Below are 16,042 nucleotides of genomic sequence, written 5' to 3' on the forward strand. Positions count from 1 at the left end.
AATGTATACTCTATGCTGCTTACTATGATACACACCATATAAAATAAGCATTACTCTCTATTGTATTATTAACCAACTTCATGTCTACTCTTTAATAACTTACTAGAGAAATTCTTATTCTGAGACATAAGGATAACATTTTAAAGCTTGACAATTAATATGTCATTATGTGTGCCATGCTAGAGGTGGGTCAAGAATGGAGGGCATCTAAAACCTTAAATGAAAACTGCACTGTTGGAACTGGACAGTACACTAGACAGACAGACAGACAGACAGACAGACAGACAGACAGACAGACAGATAGATAGATAGATAGATAGATAGATAGATAGATAGATAGATAGATAGATAGATAGATAGATAGATAGATAGATAGATAGATAGATAAACGGACACTTTCACCTTTTCTTAAATTTCTTCCCCTTCTTCACCCACTGTTATTTGTTAAAATGACTAGATTTTTCCAGCTAGGTATCCCAGGGCCCTCAGCAATATGGCCCTCTTCCTCTATGGACACCTTCCATGACCTTTTTTTCCACAAAATGGAGATTCGTTGATCAAAGAATCTGCAAAAGCATAAGGTTGCAGTACATCAATTAGTCTATTTTATTCTATATAAATCAGCAATTTGCCTTTGCAATAAATAATATTAAATCTTAAAAAGTGCATTAGACATTAGTAGCTATATGTACATTTATTTTTAATAAATTTGCAAAAAATCCTGTTTTCTCTTTATCATTCAGGGGTCTTGAGTGGTGTTTGATAAGGGGAAAATGAATTTAAATGATATTAGCATAAGGCTGCAACATAGCAAAATGTGTAAAAAGTTAATTCTTTCTGAAGGTACTGCATATACTTCTGTGATGCCAGAACATAAAAATATATGCAAAACACATACAAATTTTACTAAGTGAGAAAAACTAAGTAACAAATGTAGGGCTGTTCTTTATGAGCAGATAGCTGTCTAATTGCACATGACCACAAAATCTTACTTTCATTTTCACTTCTGTTATTTCAGTAGAGTGCTCTTACTGCCATTATGGCACTGCAGTGTCTGCTTCTGTTTGTATTCTTTTGGGAGGTAATAGTTGCAAGTTTTTGTTGTACTGTCAAGAATCATCCAAACTACCAGCATCTGTCTAGGAGTAAAACTTCCAGGTGAGCTTGGTAGCCCTGATTTTTTAGTTGTATGAAAAAAAAAAAATGCCGGCTACTGCCACCTACTGTAACTTCACTTAGGCTACATACTGAGGGTGACATCTTTCTGTTGGCTGGTCTTTCTCACTGGTTCTGTGTGCCCTTGAGAACAGAGAAGCACCAAGGTAAAAAAAAAAAAAACACTTTTAGAATAAGTAGAAAAAATGTTGGTTGAAATTAAAGGGTGAGTTCAGTATTTTTTAAGTTATTTTTCATTGTGATATACATTCATTTGCATCACCAAATTGTGCTGCTAAATGAAGAACTATTTATAAATGTAAAAAAAATAATTTCTATAAGATTTAAGGGTTTTGTTTTAATGTTGGCTCTTTTTTTGTTTTAATTTTATAAAAGGCTTCAGTTGCCAATACAAGTTTCCAGGGGAAATTAATGTATGCCACCGTTGTGAAAAACAGCGTTGGCTTCAAATTCACCAAATATATTCTTCAAAATTGTATTATATGTGTATTTTTAACCCCATGACCCTGTAGTTAGGACATAGCGGGTTGGATAATGGATGGATGGATGGACGTATTTTTAACTTGGAACTTCATTTACACACATTGTTATTTTTCTTGCTTGCTTTTCTCAATATTTGTTTGCTTTTATCAACAGTACAGTTCACAATTGTGATTTTAATCATTTTACCAGATTAGAATAATATTCATTATAAAAATAGTTTAATGGAAGCATCATTGTTTAAAATGTAAATAACCCACAGTGAACAAGTCAACTTTGCTTTATAGGACAACATGATCACTTACATATTTCTATACTGAATCTAACTAATGAGGTGAGTTAGGCAGAACATATGAAACATTACATTGAATGATGCTTCACCAGAATATGTCAAGAAATCAAAGTATACCCAGGGTTTATATGGAACTGCTCCCAGCAGATTGTCACGCAGCCATGATCAGAGAACTTCCCTGAAAAGTCAGCATTTCAGAAAGTGCTTCCAGTTAAAAATATACAAGCTGTGGTTCTGAGATTAAACCAATTTTGTGTAGTATTTTGCACTATTAATACAATCCTGCACAACATGTGTGAGTGTATAAAGCTATTCCATTTTTGAAAATACTCATTAGTTTGCAAGTATATTATTTTAATTGTATTTGACTTGGGTCATTCATTAGCACAGAGATGAATTAATTGAACTAAGAGAGAGAAAGGAAATTTAGGTACAGCATACTTATAATGATAACATATCAGTTCAGTTTGATATCAATGATCCTGTCTACATTTCTGAACATTTGAAAGCCTAACTTGATTCTTTGTTATTAGGGAAAAAAGAAGAAAAAAGAAATATAACAAGGATCAGATGTAGAGTCTTTTTTTTTTCTTTGGATGATGATAAGACTTTGTTTCTAAGGTTCCATTCCACAGTCAGCAGAAATAACAAAATGGCAGCGAAATATCAATTAGAGAGAGAGAATGGTAAAGACTTAGTAACAGGCAAGCACATTTGACATAGTTAGTCAAAAACAAAAGTTGCCAGTATCTCAAATGAGAGAACACTAGGCTAAAATAATGAGTCTTCAGTCTTGATTTAAATGCAGAGGTCAGAATGACTTGAATTGACTGATAGAAAACTTGAAAGTTAGGAGGCCTAATAGAATAAGACTCTGGCTGTCCATAGTATTGTCTTTATTATTGATTTTTCAAAGACAGTGTTGATTCCTTCTTTCAATTCACTGCTGTAAGAACAGGCTTTGAGTCCTGTAACACTAAATTGGACATGCAGGTTGAAAAGCAAAAGAATGGATGTTTACGAAGATTTGCAACTAGTTTGGTAATAACTTGCAAGTCTGGTTATGATACTTCCATCCACACTGTTTACTCACTTTGTGTTCTTTACAGTATAATTACTTCTACTTTTTTTAAATTAAAGGACAGTACTGTGCACTTAAACAATAAGTATTTTATTCTAATGGTCAATCAGTAATAACATCAGGTGGAGTGTACCTCAGAAGGCTACAGTGCAAAATGCCTGAACCGAGCTGACGACTGTAAATTAAAGGAGAGCTCATATAAGCAAGGCTCAACCCCACAGCCCCTAGTCGCTTTACTGATTCCATTCTTCCAAACTTCCTACTTAAGTTATTTGATTAATTTGAATCACCACTAGGATCCAGAAAAAAGAGAATCTTTTGGTTAGGGTTTTTCGAAAAATCACAATAAACAGCTATCGTACTAGATGTTTATTAATATATACAGTGATCCCCCGCTATATTGCGGTTCAGCTATCGCAACCCTGCTATATTACGGATTTATTATTATTATTACAGTACTAGGGGGCTATGCATTATTTTCATTTTTACTTTACAACTTTTGTAAAAACAATATTGGTCCTTTATTTCCTGACCTGGGCGTGGTTAAATCTCTTTCTTGTGGGACTTATAACGCTGTTCGTGTTGTGAAGGGGGGTTCTGAATGCACACTAAAGAGATGCGATCAGTTCAGCTGCTGTCTTGCTGCGGGTTCTGCTTGTCGTGCTTTGCATCAATCATTTAAAAGCCTGCACAGCAGCTGTCCTTTTGCCACTTCGTGTCTCTGCCACTAGTGTTCCGAAGAGGGGGGTTGGTTGAGAGCTGAACGCACACTAAGGAGATGCGCTCGGATCATCTGCTGGCTTGCTGCAGTTCCTGCTGGCAGGCTGCGTGTTCTGCAAGCCATTGTTTTAAGAGCTGGGAGTACCTGAAGTGTGTCTGCCAAAAGCATTCCAACAACTGCTAGGTTAGATGTCCGATAGATAGATAGATAGATAGATAGATAGATAGATAGATAGATAGATAGATAGATAGATAGATAGATAGATAGATAGATAGATAGATAGATAGATAGATAGATAGATACTTTATTAATCCCAAGGGGAAATTCACATAATCCAGCAGCAGTATACTGATACAAAGAAACAATATTATATTAAATAGTAATAAAAATGAAAAAAATTAAAATAAAATTAATGTTCGCATTTACTCCCCCGGGTGGAATTGAAGAGTCGCATAGTGTGGGGGAGGAACGATCTCCTCAGTCTGTCAGTGGAGCAGGACAATGACAAAAGTCTGTCACTGAAGCTACTCCTCTGCCTGGAGATGACACTGTTAAGTGGATGCAGTGGATTATTCATGATTGACAGGAGTTTGCTTAGTGCCCGTCGCTCTGCCACAGATGTTAAACTGTCCAACTTTAATCCTACAATAGAGCCTGCCTTCTTAACAAGTTTGTCCAGGCGTCTTTCACCTTTATGCTGCCACCCCAGCACACCACCACGTAGAAGAGGGCACTCGCCACAACCGTCTGGTAGAACATCTGCAGCATCTTACTGCAGATGTTGAAGGATGCCAACCTTCTCAGAAAGTATAGTCTGCTCTGACCTTTCTTACATAGAGCATCAGTATTGGCAGTCCAGTCCAATTTGTCATCCAGCTGCACTCCCAGATATTTAAAGGTCTGCACCCTCTGCACACAGTCACCTCTGATGATCACAGGGTCCATGAGGGGCCTAGGCCTCCTAAAATCCACCACCAGCTCCTTGGTCTTGCTGGTGTTAAGGTGTAAGTGGTTTGAGTCGCACCATTTAACAAAGTCTTTGATTAGCTTCCTGTACTCCTCCTCCTGCCCACTCCTGATGCAGCCCACAATAGCAGTGTCATCAGCAAACTTTTGCACGTGGCAGGACTCCGAGTCATATTGGAAGTCTGATGTATATAGATTGAACAGGACCGGAGAAAGTACAGTCCCTGCGGCGCCCCTGTATTGCTGCACACAATGTCAGACCTACAGTTCCCAAGACGCACATATTGAGGTCTGTCTGTAAGATAGTCCACAATCCATGCCACAAGGTGTGAATCTACTCCCATCTCAGTCAGCTTATCCCTAAGGAGCAGAGGTTGGATGGTGTTGAAGGCGCTAGAGAAGTCCAAAAACATAATTCTTACAGCATCACTGCCTCTGTCCAGGTGGGAGAGGGATCAATGAAGCATATAGATGATGTTATAATGTTATATTTATATCTTTCTATATCACAGATTTTCATCTATCGCTAATGGGTCTGGAACATAACTTCCGCAATAGGCAGGGGATCACTGTATATGAGGAGTCAAGCAACCTTTTAGAAAAGATCAAAAATGAGCGGCTGACACACTTTTATGATCAAAGTGAAAAAGAATCAAGCGATTTGTGCACAGGGAATGATTCAGTTCAAACTGGAAGCAGTCAGTAAATGGGAGCAGCCTTTGTGGTCCCAGTAATAATTCAGTTCAACAATGTAGTTGAAAAGAACCATGCAACTCTTTACTGGTTAATGATTCAAATGGAACTCACAGGAAACAATGAGCAGTATCTTCTGGGTACAGTCAGTGAGCTATAAAAAGTATTGGCAAGACTGCACATATAATAGATGTAAAGCTGAAAACAACACATAATTATTAGAAGTAATGTTTTGTTATAAAGTTCAGTTTCACGTGTGTGTAATTTAAGTTGTTCAGCCTACAAAGGGCCATAAAACTGTTCTGTTTATGTATATATTGTGGGGTACAGCCCGGACACAGACAGGCAGACATGTTGTTTCGCCACACGCGTGTTTATTTACAGACTCTATATACAAGTAAAGTGCACAAACCCAGTGCCGCAGCACCAATCACCCCTTCAAGTCCTGGCCACACTACAATGCCTTGCACAGTCTTCAGACCGCCTCCACTCCTCTCCTCCGAGCTCCGTCCACTTCCACCCGACTCTTGCTGTCGACTGGAGGGAGGCGGCCCCTTTTATATATGCCCAGATGGCTCCAGGTGCTTCCTGAGGAGCTTCCACCGACACACCCCTGTATGGCAGAAGCACCAACCATGTAGCTGGAAGTCCTCTGGGTGTTCCTGGTCCTCTTCCCCCCAGCACTTCCTGGTGTGGCGGAAGTACTGGGCTCCAGGCTTCTTCAGGCACTGGGGCGCCGCCTGGCGGTGGCCACGGGCCCCTACAGGGCTGGGCTTCCAAGCCCTCTACCCGTGGCCGCCAATACAACCAGGGCGGTCGCCCCCTCACATTCTGGAGAAGGTACAAGCCCTCCTCCGGTCCTCCTGGGCCTCCCGGCTGGGCTCCACCCCAAGCTGCCTGTGACAGTGCCCCACTGCCAGCGAAGACCCGTCCGTCGTCGCGATACATCCCGAGAGGGCAGTACGTCCCCGGAGTGGGTCCTACTCCGTACCCAGGGCACACCACGGCACCCTGGGACGCACCACTTTGGGACCCCTCCTGAGGCCTTCTCGCCCCTCTGGTCTGCACCGCTCTCGCCTCTACAGTCCGCGCCAGCCAGGGCACCATCCGGTCGCCAGTGGAGAGTCTTCCCCCAGAACAGCCCTTTCCAGGAAGGCAGGTTCCCAACGGGGTAGGTCCAATGGCTCGTCGAGGCTTCAAACCTGCGAGGAAACAAAAGGGAGGGCCAGAAGCGCTGCCTGGACACTCATACCAGGCGTCCCTTCGATCACTATGCCTGCAGCGCTCCACCCCCCCCTCGCTAGCCCTCGACTTGCCTGATCGGTGGCTCCGCCGTGGGTTCCATGCCTGTCCGTTCTTCAGGGCCGGGACTGCTCTCGCAGACGGCTCCTCCACCTGCCCAGGATCCCCCCTCTGCCTCCGCAGAGGACGGCCATTCCTCGGACGTGTGCACCCAGCAACACATCTCGCCCTGTCGGAGGAACCGGCATTCCCCCCTCGATTCCTCCAGTCACTCTGGGACGCCCTGACGGTTTGAGTCTCCTTATTGTGCAAAAAGAGACTCTTTCCCGTCTGCGTCCCTGTAGAGCGGCGCGAGACTGCCGCCGACTTGGGGTAGAGAGCGCTAGGACCTGGGGCGCTCAACAGCCGGCCCGCTCGTTGTCTCTCCCCTCATCTCGCGCCCAGCCCCCTGCGCCGCGTCCACTGTTGGAGGACTGCTTACTTGTTGCTGGTCATTTTTATCACAGCCGTTTTCGGCAGATCCTCCCTTATTCTTTACGGGGACGGCATCACTTACCTTCCCCGACGCGTCTTTTTGGCTGAAGTTTCCAGCACCGCGCCGATCCGCCCACTGTCGCAGCGTCTTAACGGACGCAATCACCTTCACCTCCAGCTCCATTAATCCATTACGGATGACGCGAATCACCTGCAAAAGCGACTCTGCGGGCTGCAGGCATTCCTCCAGCTCACGCAGAGCTGCCGGCAAGCACAAAGGGTTAACCGATGGCAGCCCTACCTTCTCGTCAGGCAGATCCGCCGGCCACCCCCTGCGGGGCCCTTCCTCTGGCCCCATCGGGTCCTTCTTCAGTACGGGATTGACATTCCTGAGGCCCGCCTCCATCCAATCATCGGCCGGCACACCAGACACACCAACCAATCCCGTGCCCGCCTCAGAGCGAGACTTCCGGTCCTCGGCCATTTTGGCTCGGTTTCTCCTGGTGCGGTGACGTCGTTCCAAGCAGCTTCCCAGCTGCTGCGTCTCCGTTTTCGCAGCCCCTCGAGCTGCCGCCTCTGCGTTGACGACAGCCCGAGGATCGGCACACAGTTGCCACTGACGCGGATCCGGGCAGTCCCTGCCTGAAACACAAAAAGTAAGTGTGCCCCCGCAGGGCCGTTTGCCATGGGGCAGGGCACTCACCACCCGGATCCCGTCTCTCTGGGGCGTCGTCCTTGCCGTGCTGCCGTCCAGAATGTCCTCCGTGACAGGGGGCCTGCAGGAGCCCCCTGCAGTTTGGCGACGTCTTTTCTCGTCACCCCACACCAGGGGAATATGGTCCATTGGTGGACCGGTGGCGGTCCGTGAGGCGATCGCTCCGCGGTCGGCGTGTGCGCTCCGCGCATGTGTGGGCTAACCTGCTGTTCCGGACTGCCCACAAAATTATTTTTTTGGGGTCCCTGCCTTGTATCAGGCAGGAAGTCCCATCTGGGATGCCATTGTGGGGTACAGCCTGGACACAGACAGGCAGACATGTTGTTTCGCCACACACGTGTTTATTTACAAACTCTATATACAAGTAAAGTGCACAAACCCAGTGCCGCAGCACCAATCACCCCTTCAAGTCCTGGCCGCACTACAATGCCTTGCACAGTCCTCAGACCGCCTCCACTCCTCTCCTCCGAGCTCCGTCCACTTCCACCCGACTCTTGCTGTCGACTGGAGGGAGGCGGCCCCTTTTATGTATGCCCGGATGGGCTCCAGGTGCTTCCTGAGGAGCTTCCAGCACCAACCATGTAGCCGGAAGTCCTCTGGGTGTTCCTGGTCCTCTTCCCCCCCAGCACTTCCTGGTGTGGCGGAAGTGCTGGGCTCCAGACTTCTTCAGGCACTGGGGCGCCGCCTGGCGGTGGCCATGGGCCCCTACAGGGCTGGGCTTCCAAGCCCTCTACCCGTGGCCCCCAATACAACCAGGGCGGTCGCCCCCTCACGGTCTGGAGAAGGTACAAGCCCTCCTCCGGTCCTCCTGGGCGGCCCGGCTGGGCTCCACCCCAAGCCACCTGTGACAATATATATAACTTTTCTCAAAGTGAACTTTAAGAAAATGTAATACTATAGTGTATTTTAATATAAATATGCTCTGAAAATCATGAGAACCCCAAATCAAATGGCCGCTACTTGCACAAGTGCTTTACATATCTATCTGCGAAAGGAAAAAAGCTGAAGACATTATGCACATGCCATAGCACTAATGTTACACTCGACTGAACTGAAAATACAAATCGATGTGTATTTTCAATTGTTCTGGTGTGCTGCTTTACTACAATATGAAAATATAAGTGTACACTGCGTAATGCAGTAGCTGTAAATGTGAGCTGGTAAACAGATGTACATGTTCTTGAGGCTTTAATGAAGGGAAAGTGTTTTTTATTAACTATTCAAGCAATTGTGTTTTTTAATTAAATTTGGTGTTACTTAAAAAACTGGGTGTCACTCAGGAATGCATTCTTTATTCCTTTGAAATTAATAGTTATATTTTCAAATTACAGCAGTTAATCTTATAAGGAGGTTTCAGTAGGCATTAGGCTTGTAAGAAGGTGTAGGAGACTATAGCCAGTTTTGTTTAGTACGAATAATCAAACTGACTTTTCTGCATCTTGCATGCTCAGATTTCCTCTATATTTTGCAGTAGCCATAAACTAGAGAAATGAGATCTTAAAATGATGAATGAGGGAGTTAGGGTGTAGTATACTGAGGACTCCACCATAAAAAATAATTTGCATTATTACATTTTTCCCTAAATCTTTAGAGAAAATTGATACATTAGAAGTCAGTCTACAGTTCTTAAGAATATTTATATCAGATTTTGTTAATAAAGATCTAGGAAACCACTTGTGGAAAAGGCTGTTCAGATAAACATGTATTAAATGAGTTGCGCAACTACTGCTAGTGGGGGTTTCCGGCAGTTTGGTCTGAAATTGTGTCAGAGACTAACGTAAACATTCCTTGTCTGTCATAAATTTTAATTTCCTGATAAGGTGCAGTACTTGTAAGGGATGACATGTTGCAGACTTTTGGTATCAGATGTTCATTCTGTGCAGTGTTCTCCTTTGCATTGTGAGTTAACATAACATTTGCCAATTTAGGGTCCGCAAAGCAGCCTTGCACACCTGACCACATGTCTGCTAAGAGTGAATGGTGCTCTAAAAGGTAAAAGTGTGATTGCACCTTGATTACCTGGAGTGCCGTACATTAGTAAATCTCAGGTGCAAACACACTTAACATAGTGTTACTCTCTGCTTACTTGACATTGATTTATAAATATTTTTTAAGCAGCCAGATGCAGTTCACACTATTTTCTCTTGATTCGTGATCTTCTATATATAGCATGGAAGCTCCTCACAACTTTTAAGCTTCTAATTATTTATTTTTTTTAAGCTTCTAGTTATTATTTTTAGTAATATAATGTTTTTGGGAACACACAGCTTACATACAACATATAAAATAAAAAAAATATTTATATATTCCCTCCCTTTTTCCCTCAGGTTTAAACGAAGAACTTGTGCAGCTTCTACTTATCAGAGATGAGCTTCACATGGAGCAAGATGCCATGCTGGTGGACATCGAGGATTTAACCAGGTAGAAAAATCTGTACTCAGACAAAACCTGTCATTGACCTTGTCCAAAATTCTTTTACAGTTTGGAATAAAAATGATTTTATCTTTAACAAGAGACAGAGCAAAGTCAGTGTGGCATGATGACTGTGACTACTAGTTCTCACAGACAGTAATCTCTTAACTGGTATCTAACTTCCTGAAATTACTTAAAGCCTTCATTTAATTACTCCTGTTTACAGCATTCAGAATCAGATATACAGTATCAGGGTGTGTTTGGTTTTCCTATGAATTTCAGCAAAAAAATCTTATTCACAAGAATGGATGAGCACTCCAAAAATTTCTTTGCTTTTATTTTTCTTTTAAAACATTTTGAAATAGCTGCTGCTTTATCTACAGAGCGAATATTATGGAATGAACAACTCCATGTATTTAAACATTCTTGTTATTTGCAACCTGCTCTGACTCAGCCACTAAACAAAAACGGTAAGAATAAATGTTGAATATAGCAAGAGAACACAAAAACACATGAGCAGAACGTGCATATGCCATATAGACAGCCCAGATTCAAACACACTTCTTGAGTGGGAAGACCACAGCTCTGCCCACCTCGGGTTTTCTCTGGGTTTCAGTTTCCCCCCATATGTGTTAGATGTTAGTTGAGGACTATAAACTGGCACTGCATCAACAGATAGTTGTTGCATTATCTTAATATTTGCAGTATGTGGAGACAAAAGAGGGAGAGAGAATGAGTTTTGGAATAGTGAAGGTTAGGAACATAGTTGGAAAGGATGAACAAGGTGTGGTCTTATGTGTATGACAGGATCAAAAATAGATAGAAGAGGTATTTGGAAAAGCTTTTGAATGAAAAAATCCAAGGGTAATATTTGGGGCTGGAGTCCCAAATAAAGGTGTAGTACCAATAATAAGGAGAGAGAAAGTAAAGGAGGCATTGAAAAGAATGAAAAATGGAAAGGCAACAGGACAGGATAAAATCCAAGCAAAAGGTGTTGTGGGATCTAATGACCTATGAATAGGAGAGAACAGCTGAGAGACAAACAGTGTGATTGTTCCCATTTATAAGGAGAAGGGCGATATTTAGGATTGTGAAAACTATAGAGGGCATAAAGCTGATGTCACACATAATTAAATATTTGGGAAAGGTTTATAGCGAGAAGGCTTAGGGAAGAAACCAGCACAGGAAAGGAGCAGTTTGGTTTAATGCCAAAGAAAGGAGTACAACTATGTGAGGATTGTTCAGGGTATAAATGAAGGAGTGAGGACTTGGGTTAAAAGCAGTGTTGGAGTAACAGATTAGATCACAGTTAGAGTAGGTCTGTGCCAGGGATCTTATGTAAGACTTTATCTCTTTGATCTGGTTATGGATGCATTGAGTCATGGGATAAAAGACCAATCCCCCGGGGCATACTTTTTGCTGATGGCATTGTGCTGTGTAGCACCAGAAAAATGGAAGTGGAAAGAAAGTTGAAAGAATGTAGAAGGGCTTTGGAAGATAGAGGGTTCAAGATAAACAGGAAGGAGACAGAATACATGAGGTTTAATGATGATCAGGAATCACAAGTTAGCATCTTCCGGGAGAGCTAATGAAAAGAGTGCATACATTTAAATATCTAGGATTAGTGGTAGCCCGAGATGGAAAATTAGATGCAGAGATAACCCATGGAGTGCAGTGTGGATGGAACAATTGGAAGAAGGTATCAGGAGTATTGTGTGATCAAAGAAATAAAGCAAATGCTAAACATAAGGTTTTTAAGACAGTGGAAAGACCAGCAATGATATATGGAGCTAAGACATGGGGTCAGTAAAGGGAGCACAGAAGAAGAATGTGGTAGAATTGAGAATGTTGAGATGGTTGTGTGAATTTACAAAAAAGGACAGAATAAGAAATGAGACATTCAGAGATAAAACAAAGTGGGAGAGATATCTAAGAAGGTACAGGAAAGTAAGTTGATGTGATGTGGAACTGTGATGAGAAGTAACAATTAATATGTGGTCAAAAGAATGAAGGGAATGGAGGTATAGGGGAAGATAAAGCGAGGGAGGCCAAAGCTGAGGTGGATGGATAAAGAAAAAGAAGATCTGGAGGAAAATCACTTGACTAGCAAGAAGGTGCAGGACGGAGCTGCTAGGAGAAGGCTGAACAAGCACTTTCACCCCACATAGAAGTGTGAAAAGGTGAAGAGGGGAGACAAAGAAGTAGTGTGTACCCTGGCTTTGAACTGAAATAAGCAACTTTAGTAAGAGTAAGAGAAAAATTTGACTCTTGTGCATTATTGGCTAAGAGACATATGCATTCTGTGGCTCATTCATTGATTTTCTGACACATAAAATTAAAGAAGGCTAAACCTAATCCCAGAAGCATCAGGAGTAGGGCAGGAACCAAATATTTTAGAATACAATCATACATACATCATTACATTTCTTATAAAAATAAACATATGACAGTAAAACTTGTTTGAGGCTGTAAAAAATAATATAAGAAGAAAAAGAGCAGCAGGATTGAGTGTTTGCTTTCTTGTTTCATTGTCCTAACTAAAGGGCATTGACATTTATCCTTAATGATGAAAGGTAGAAATGTTTTAGACAAACCTTTGTGAGGTCTTGAAATGCAAAAATAAATGACATGGCCCAAACCATTGTTTAAGGTTATTCTGTGATATGAAGATCATTTTGGATCTGACGTGACTATTTATAATTCATTAGTTTCATGTTTCTCTTTCTTAGGCATGCCGAGAGTCAGCAGAAGTATATGACAGAGAAAACCCTGTCCAAATGAAGCAAGCAAATGTTTATGAAGAGCCATTAGAAGGACAAACAAGCAAGGCTAGATTTTAATTTGCTTTTGTGATTGTACAAATGCTGATACTCAAGATGGTACACTTCAAGAAAAAGTCAGTGTTAGTCATTGATACTGTCTGAAGCTGTCTGTGCTTTCAGTAACTGGCCTTGCACCTTCATAACTTGTCATAACTCGTTCCATTTACTACTGAAAAAAATTGGGCATTTAATATGCAAAAAGACAGATTTCAAATATTCTGTGTGTCTGTGTGTTAGATTTATATATGCTATGTTGGAGTGTGTATGTATATATTTCTAGATCTATATATACATACAGATCATATACAGTATAAATATACAGCATGTATAAAATGTACACACATGCACACCACCAAAGTACAAAGAAAGTATAGAAAAAAAATTAGGATAAAATGGTTAAGAATAAAATGTTGTCTAAGAACTAACTTATGAATTTTAGGAGTTTTAAGTTCATCAGTATTTTAACGTTGACCTCTTTTTATTCTGCACAACTTGTAGTTTAAAACAAAAGAGAAACTTTTATTTGAAGGTGCTAAACAAGTCAAAGGAGACATGCCTGCCTTGTAGTAAAGTTGTAGCTTTTTTGGTAAAGTTCACTTTAATCAGTTTCAACATTTTGTGAATGTTGACTTTCTGACACAAGTCGTTTTAAATATAAGTGTGTTAATATCATTTCATTCAATTGTATTCAACAACTTATTTGAAAAATTTTATGTACAGATATGTAAAATAAAGAAATCTAAAACTTTGTTTCATATTCTATGTCTTGGTGGAGATCATTTCTGTAGGAAAGGCCTGGATGAGTGTGACTGGGTGAATTTGGGGTGACTGCAGTGTATCGCAGCTTTCAGATTAGTTTTTAAGACTCTTTATAAAATCACTTTGGGTCAGAAAACAAAAACAGCATTGGGAAGTAGTTGTACAATTTGCAAGAAAAACTGTGTACAGAAGAGGTGACGCGTGACTAATGGGGGTGGTTGCAATCCAGTAGAATTTCGCTAATTGGTGGTACAAGGAGCTAGGGGTCTTACATAGATTCATACATGTACCAAATGGTTTAGCATTGTGCCACTACTGCTGGCATGCCTGATTGCCAACAAACATCTTACTGATGAAAGGTTTAGGGACATACCAGGTGGATGTGGTCAAGCATTGTTGATCGATGACATTAAATTGCTTCACGGCTGATGTATCTAAAGAGGCAGCAGACAAGATTGGTTATTATAGGCAGTGGCATCCCAAGCTGAGATAGCTACACTTCTGGTAACATGCATGTCAAGAATGTTGGGCAGTATATGAAGACCAACTACTTGACTGCTGATGACTGATGTATGTGTGTTTAAGATCTGTAGTGGTTAAACAAGAGTCTAAAGATCTCAGTGATCATGGCAAGCCCAGGTTATTGGAATCATTCATTTGCACCCCTGCTCTAAGCACTCCAGCTTGGGTCAGTCATTATCCAACCCGCTATATCCTTACATAAAGGTCATGGGGGTCTGCTGGAGCCAATCCCAGCCAAGGAACAAATCCAGGGCAGGACACCTGCCCACCACAGTATTGTCAGACACAGATGTAAGAATTGAATCATTTCAACTGGGGTAAATTATCAAAAAAATAGTGAAAGAAATTACCGGATTGAGCCTCAGATTTAAGGGCTCAGTTTTGGTTAAATTTAACACACCCAGTAATAGAGCTGAAATAATGCAATTTTTAGCAGCAATAATTGAACCTGCAACTTGCACAAGTATTTGCATATATATTTTTAGTTTTAGGGGGTACAGTATAGTGGCATAGAAGCTGGCATTTGTGACAAAAATATTATAATAGACAATTTTGCCTGGGTATTTTAGATATTTATGCTGCTTACCATTAGGCCAGTTCTGAACTGTTAAATAGCCTCACATGAAATGCATGTGTTTGTGATGTAATCTGATTGTAATTAGCCTGTAACAATATAATGGTCCACAGAAGAGCCAAACTATTCTAAATACCATAACTGCTTTAGCATTGTTACTCTCACTGCACCTTCTTCTTCTTCTTTCAGCTGCTCCTGCTAGGGGTTGCCACATCGGATCATCGTTTTCCATATTACTCTCACTGCACCACTCAGAGTATTTATATCACTGTATCTGAGTGGGGAATCACAGCAGCAGCTGATCGGAAAGAGAATTATCGGTATACAGCATCAAGCACACGCTGCCTCAGTCATGCTGTCTATTGAACTGCTCTCATACGGCAAACACTTCAGAGCTTTTCATATACAGACCTCACATTTCAGAAGCAGTTTCATCACAAGAACTATAAACGCACAATCGGTCCATCAAGTGCTCCTTGTACAACACTTTGTACTTATAAGTACAATTACCCCACTGTAAACTTGCGATACAGTTCTAATACTGTACAACCTGAGCCACTTTATAAAGCGTGTATTTACAAATGATGACGATATAATTTTTAAGATGAAATGCAGCAAAATATGTTTATTATATTATACAGATAAAACTTTAACTTCATTTAAATAATCTATATGGTTAATAAATGTGAGGACACGGTGCTGCAGCGCTAGCAAGGAGCTGATGCTCCGTTCATGGATTGTTCCTGCCTCGCGCTTTATTCTTGCTGGGGCTGGTGCGACACTGGAAGGATAGATGGATAGAATAATTAAACATGTACTACGAAGATATTTCAATGTTCCTTAAAAGTTTTGAATGAATCTGCGTTCTCAGCTTACAGATGGCTTAACGTCTATTACAGAGCTGATTGTGTGGCGATTGGGTATTTGGAGAAAGAAAAGGAAGGACAAATTGGGGTTAGTACGTTTCAAAGAGACAGTACTGCTGCAATAAATTATTTCATCGAAGGTAGCACACAGCGCAGCAAGCATCTTGCAGGGGGGCAGGAACAATCTCTGGATGGGGCGCCAGTTCATCACTATCACTGCGCCATCATGTTCCCATGTTTAATACAT

General features: G+C 41.6%; 1 protein-coding gene across 9 annotated transcripts in view; it reads left to right on the plus strand.

Annotated features, from left to right (window-relative positions):
* The window catches only part of schip1 (schwannomin interacting protein 1), a 1,049,948-nt gene extending 1,036,117 nt beyond the window's left edge, over positions 1-13,831 (plus strand). For all 9 annotated transcript variants that reach the window (XM_039756460.1, XM_039756470.1, XM_039756476.1 and 6 more), the window contains 2 exons: positions 10,168-10,261; positions 12,982-13,831. In XM_039756460.1, coding sequence (XP_039612394.1) covers positions 10,168-10,261; positions 12,982-13,033 — 146 coding nt within the window. In that variant the 3' untranslated portion in view covers positions 13,034-13,831. The remainder of the gene's footprint in view (positions 1-10,167; positions 10,262-12,981) is intronic.
* The last annotated feature ends 2,211 nt before the right edge of the window (positions 13,832-16,042 follow it).

Source organism: Polypterus senegalus, chromosome 1, assembly GCF_016835505.1.
Source record: "Polypterus senegalus isolate Bchr_013 chromosome 1, ASM1683550v1, whole genome shotgun sequence".
NCBI lineage: Eukaryota > Metazoa > Chordata > Cladistia > Polypteriformes > Polypteridae > Polypterus > Polypterus senegalus.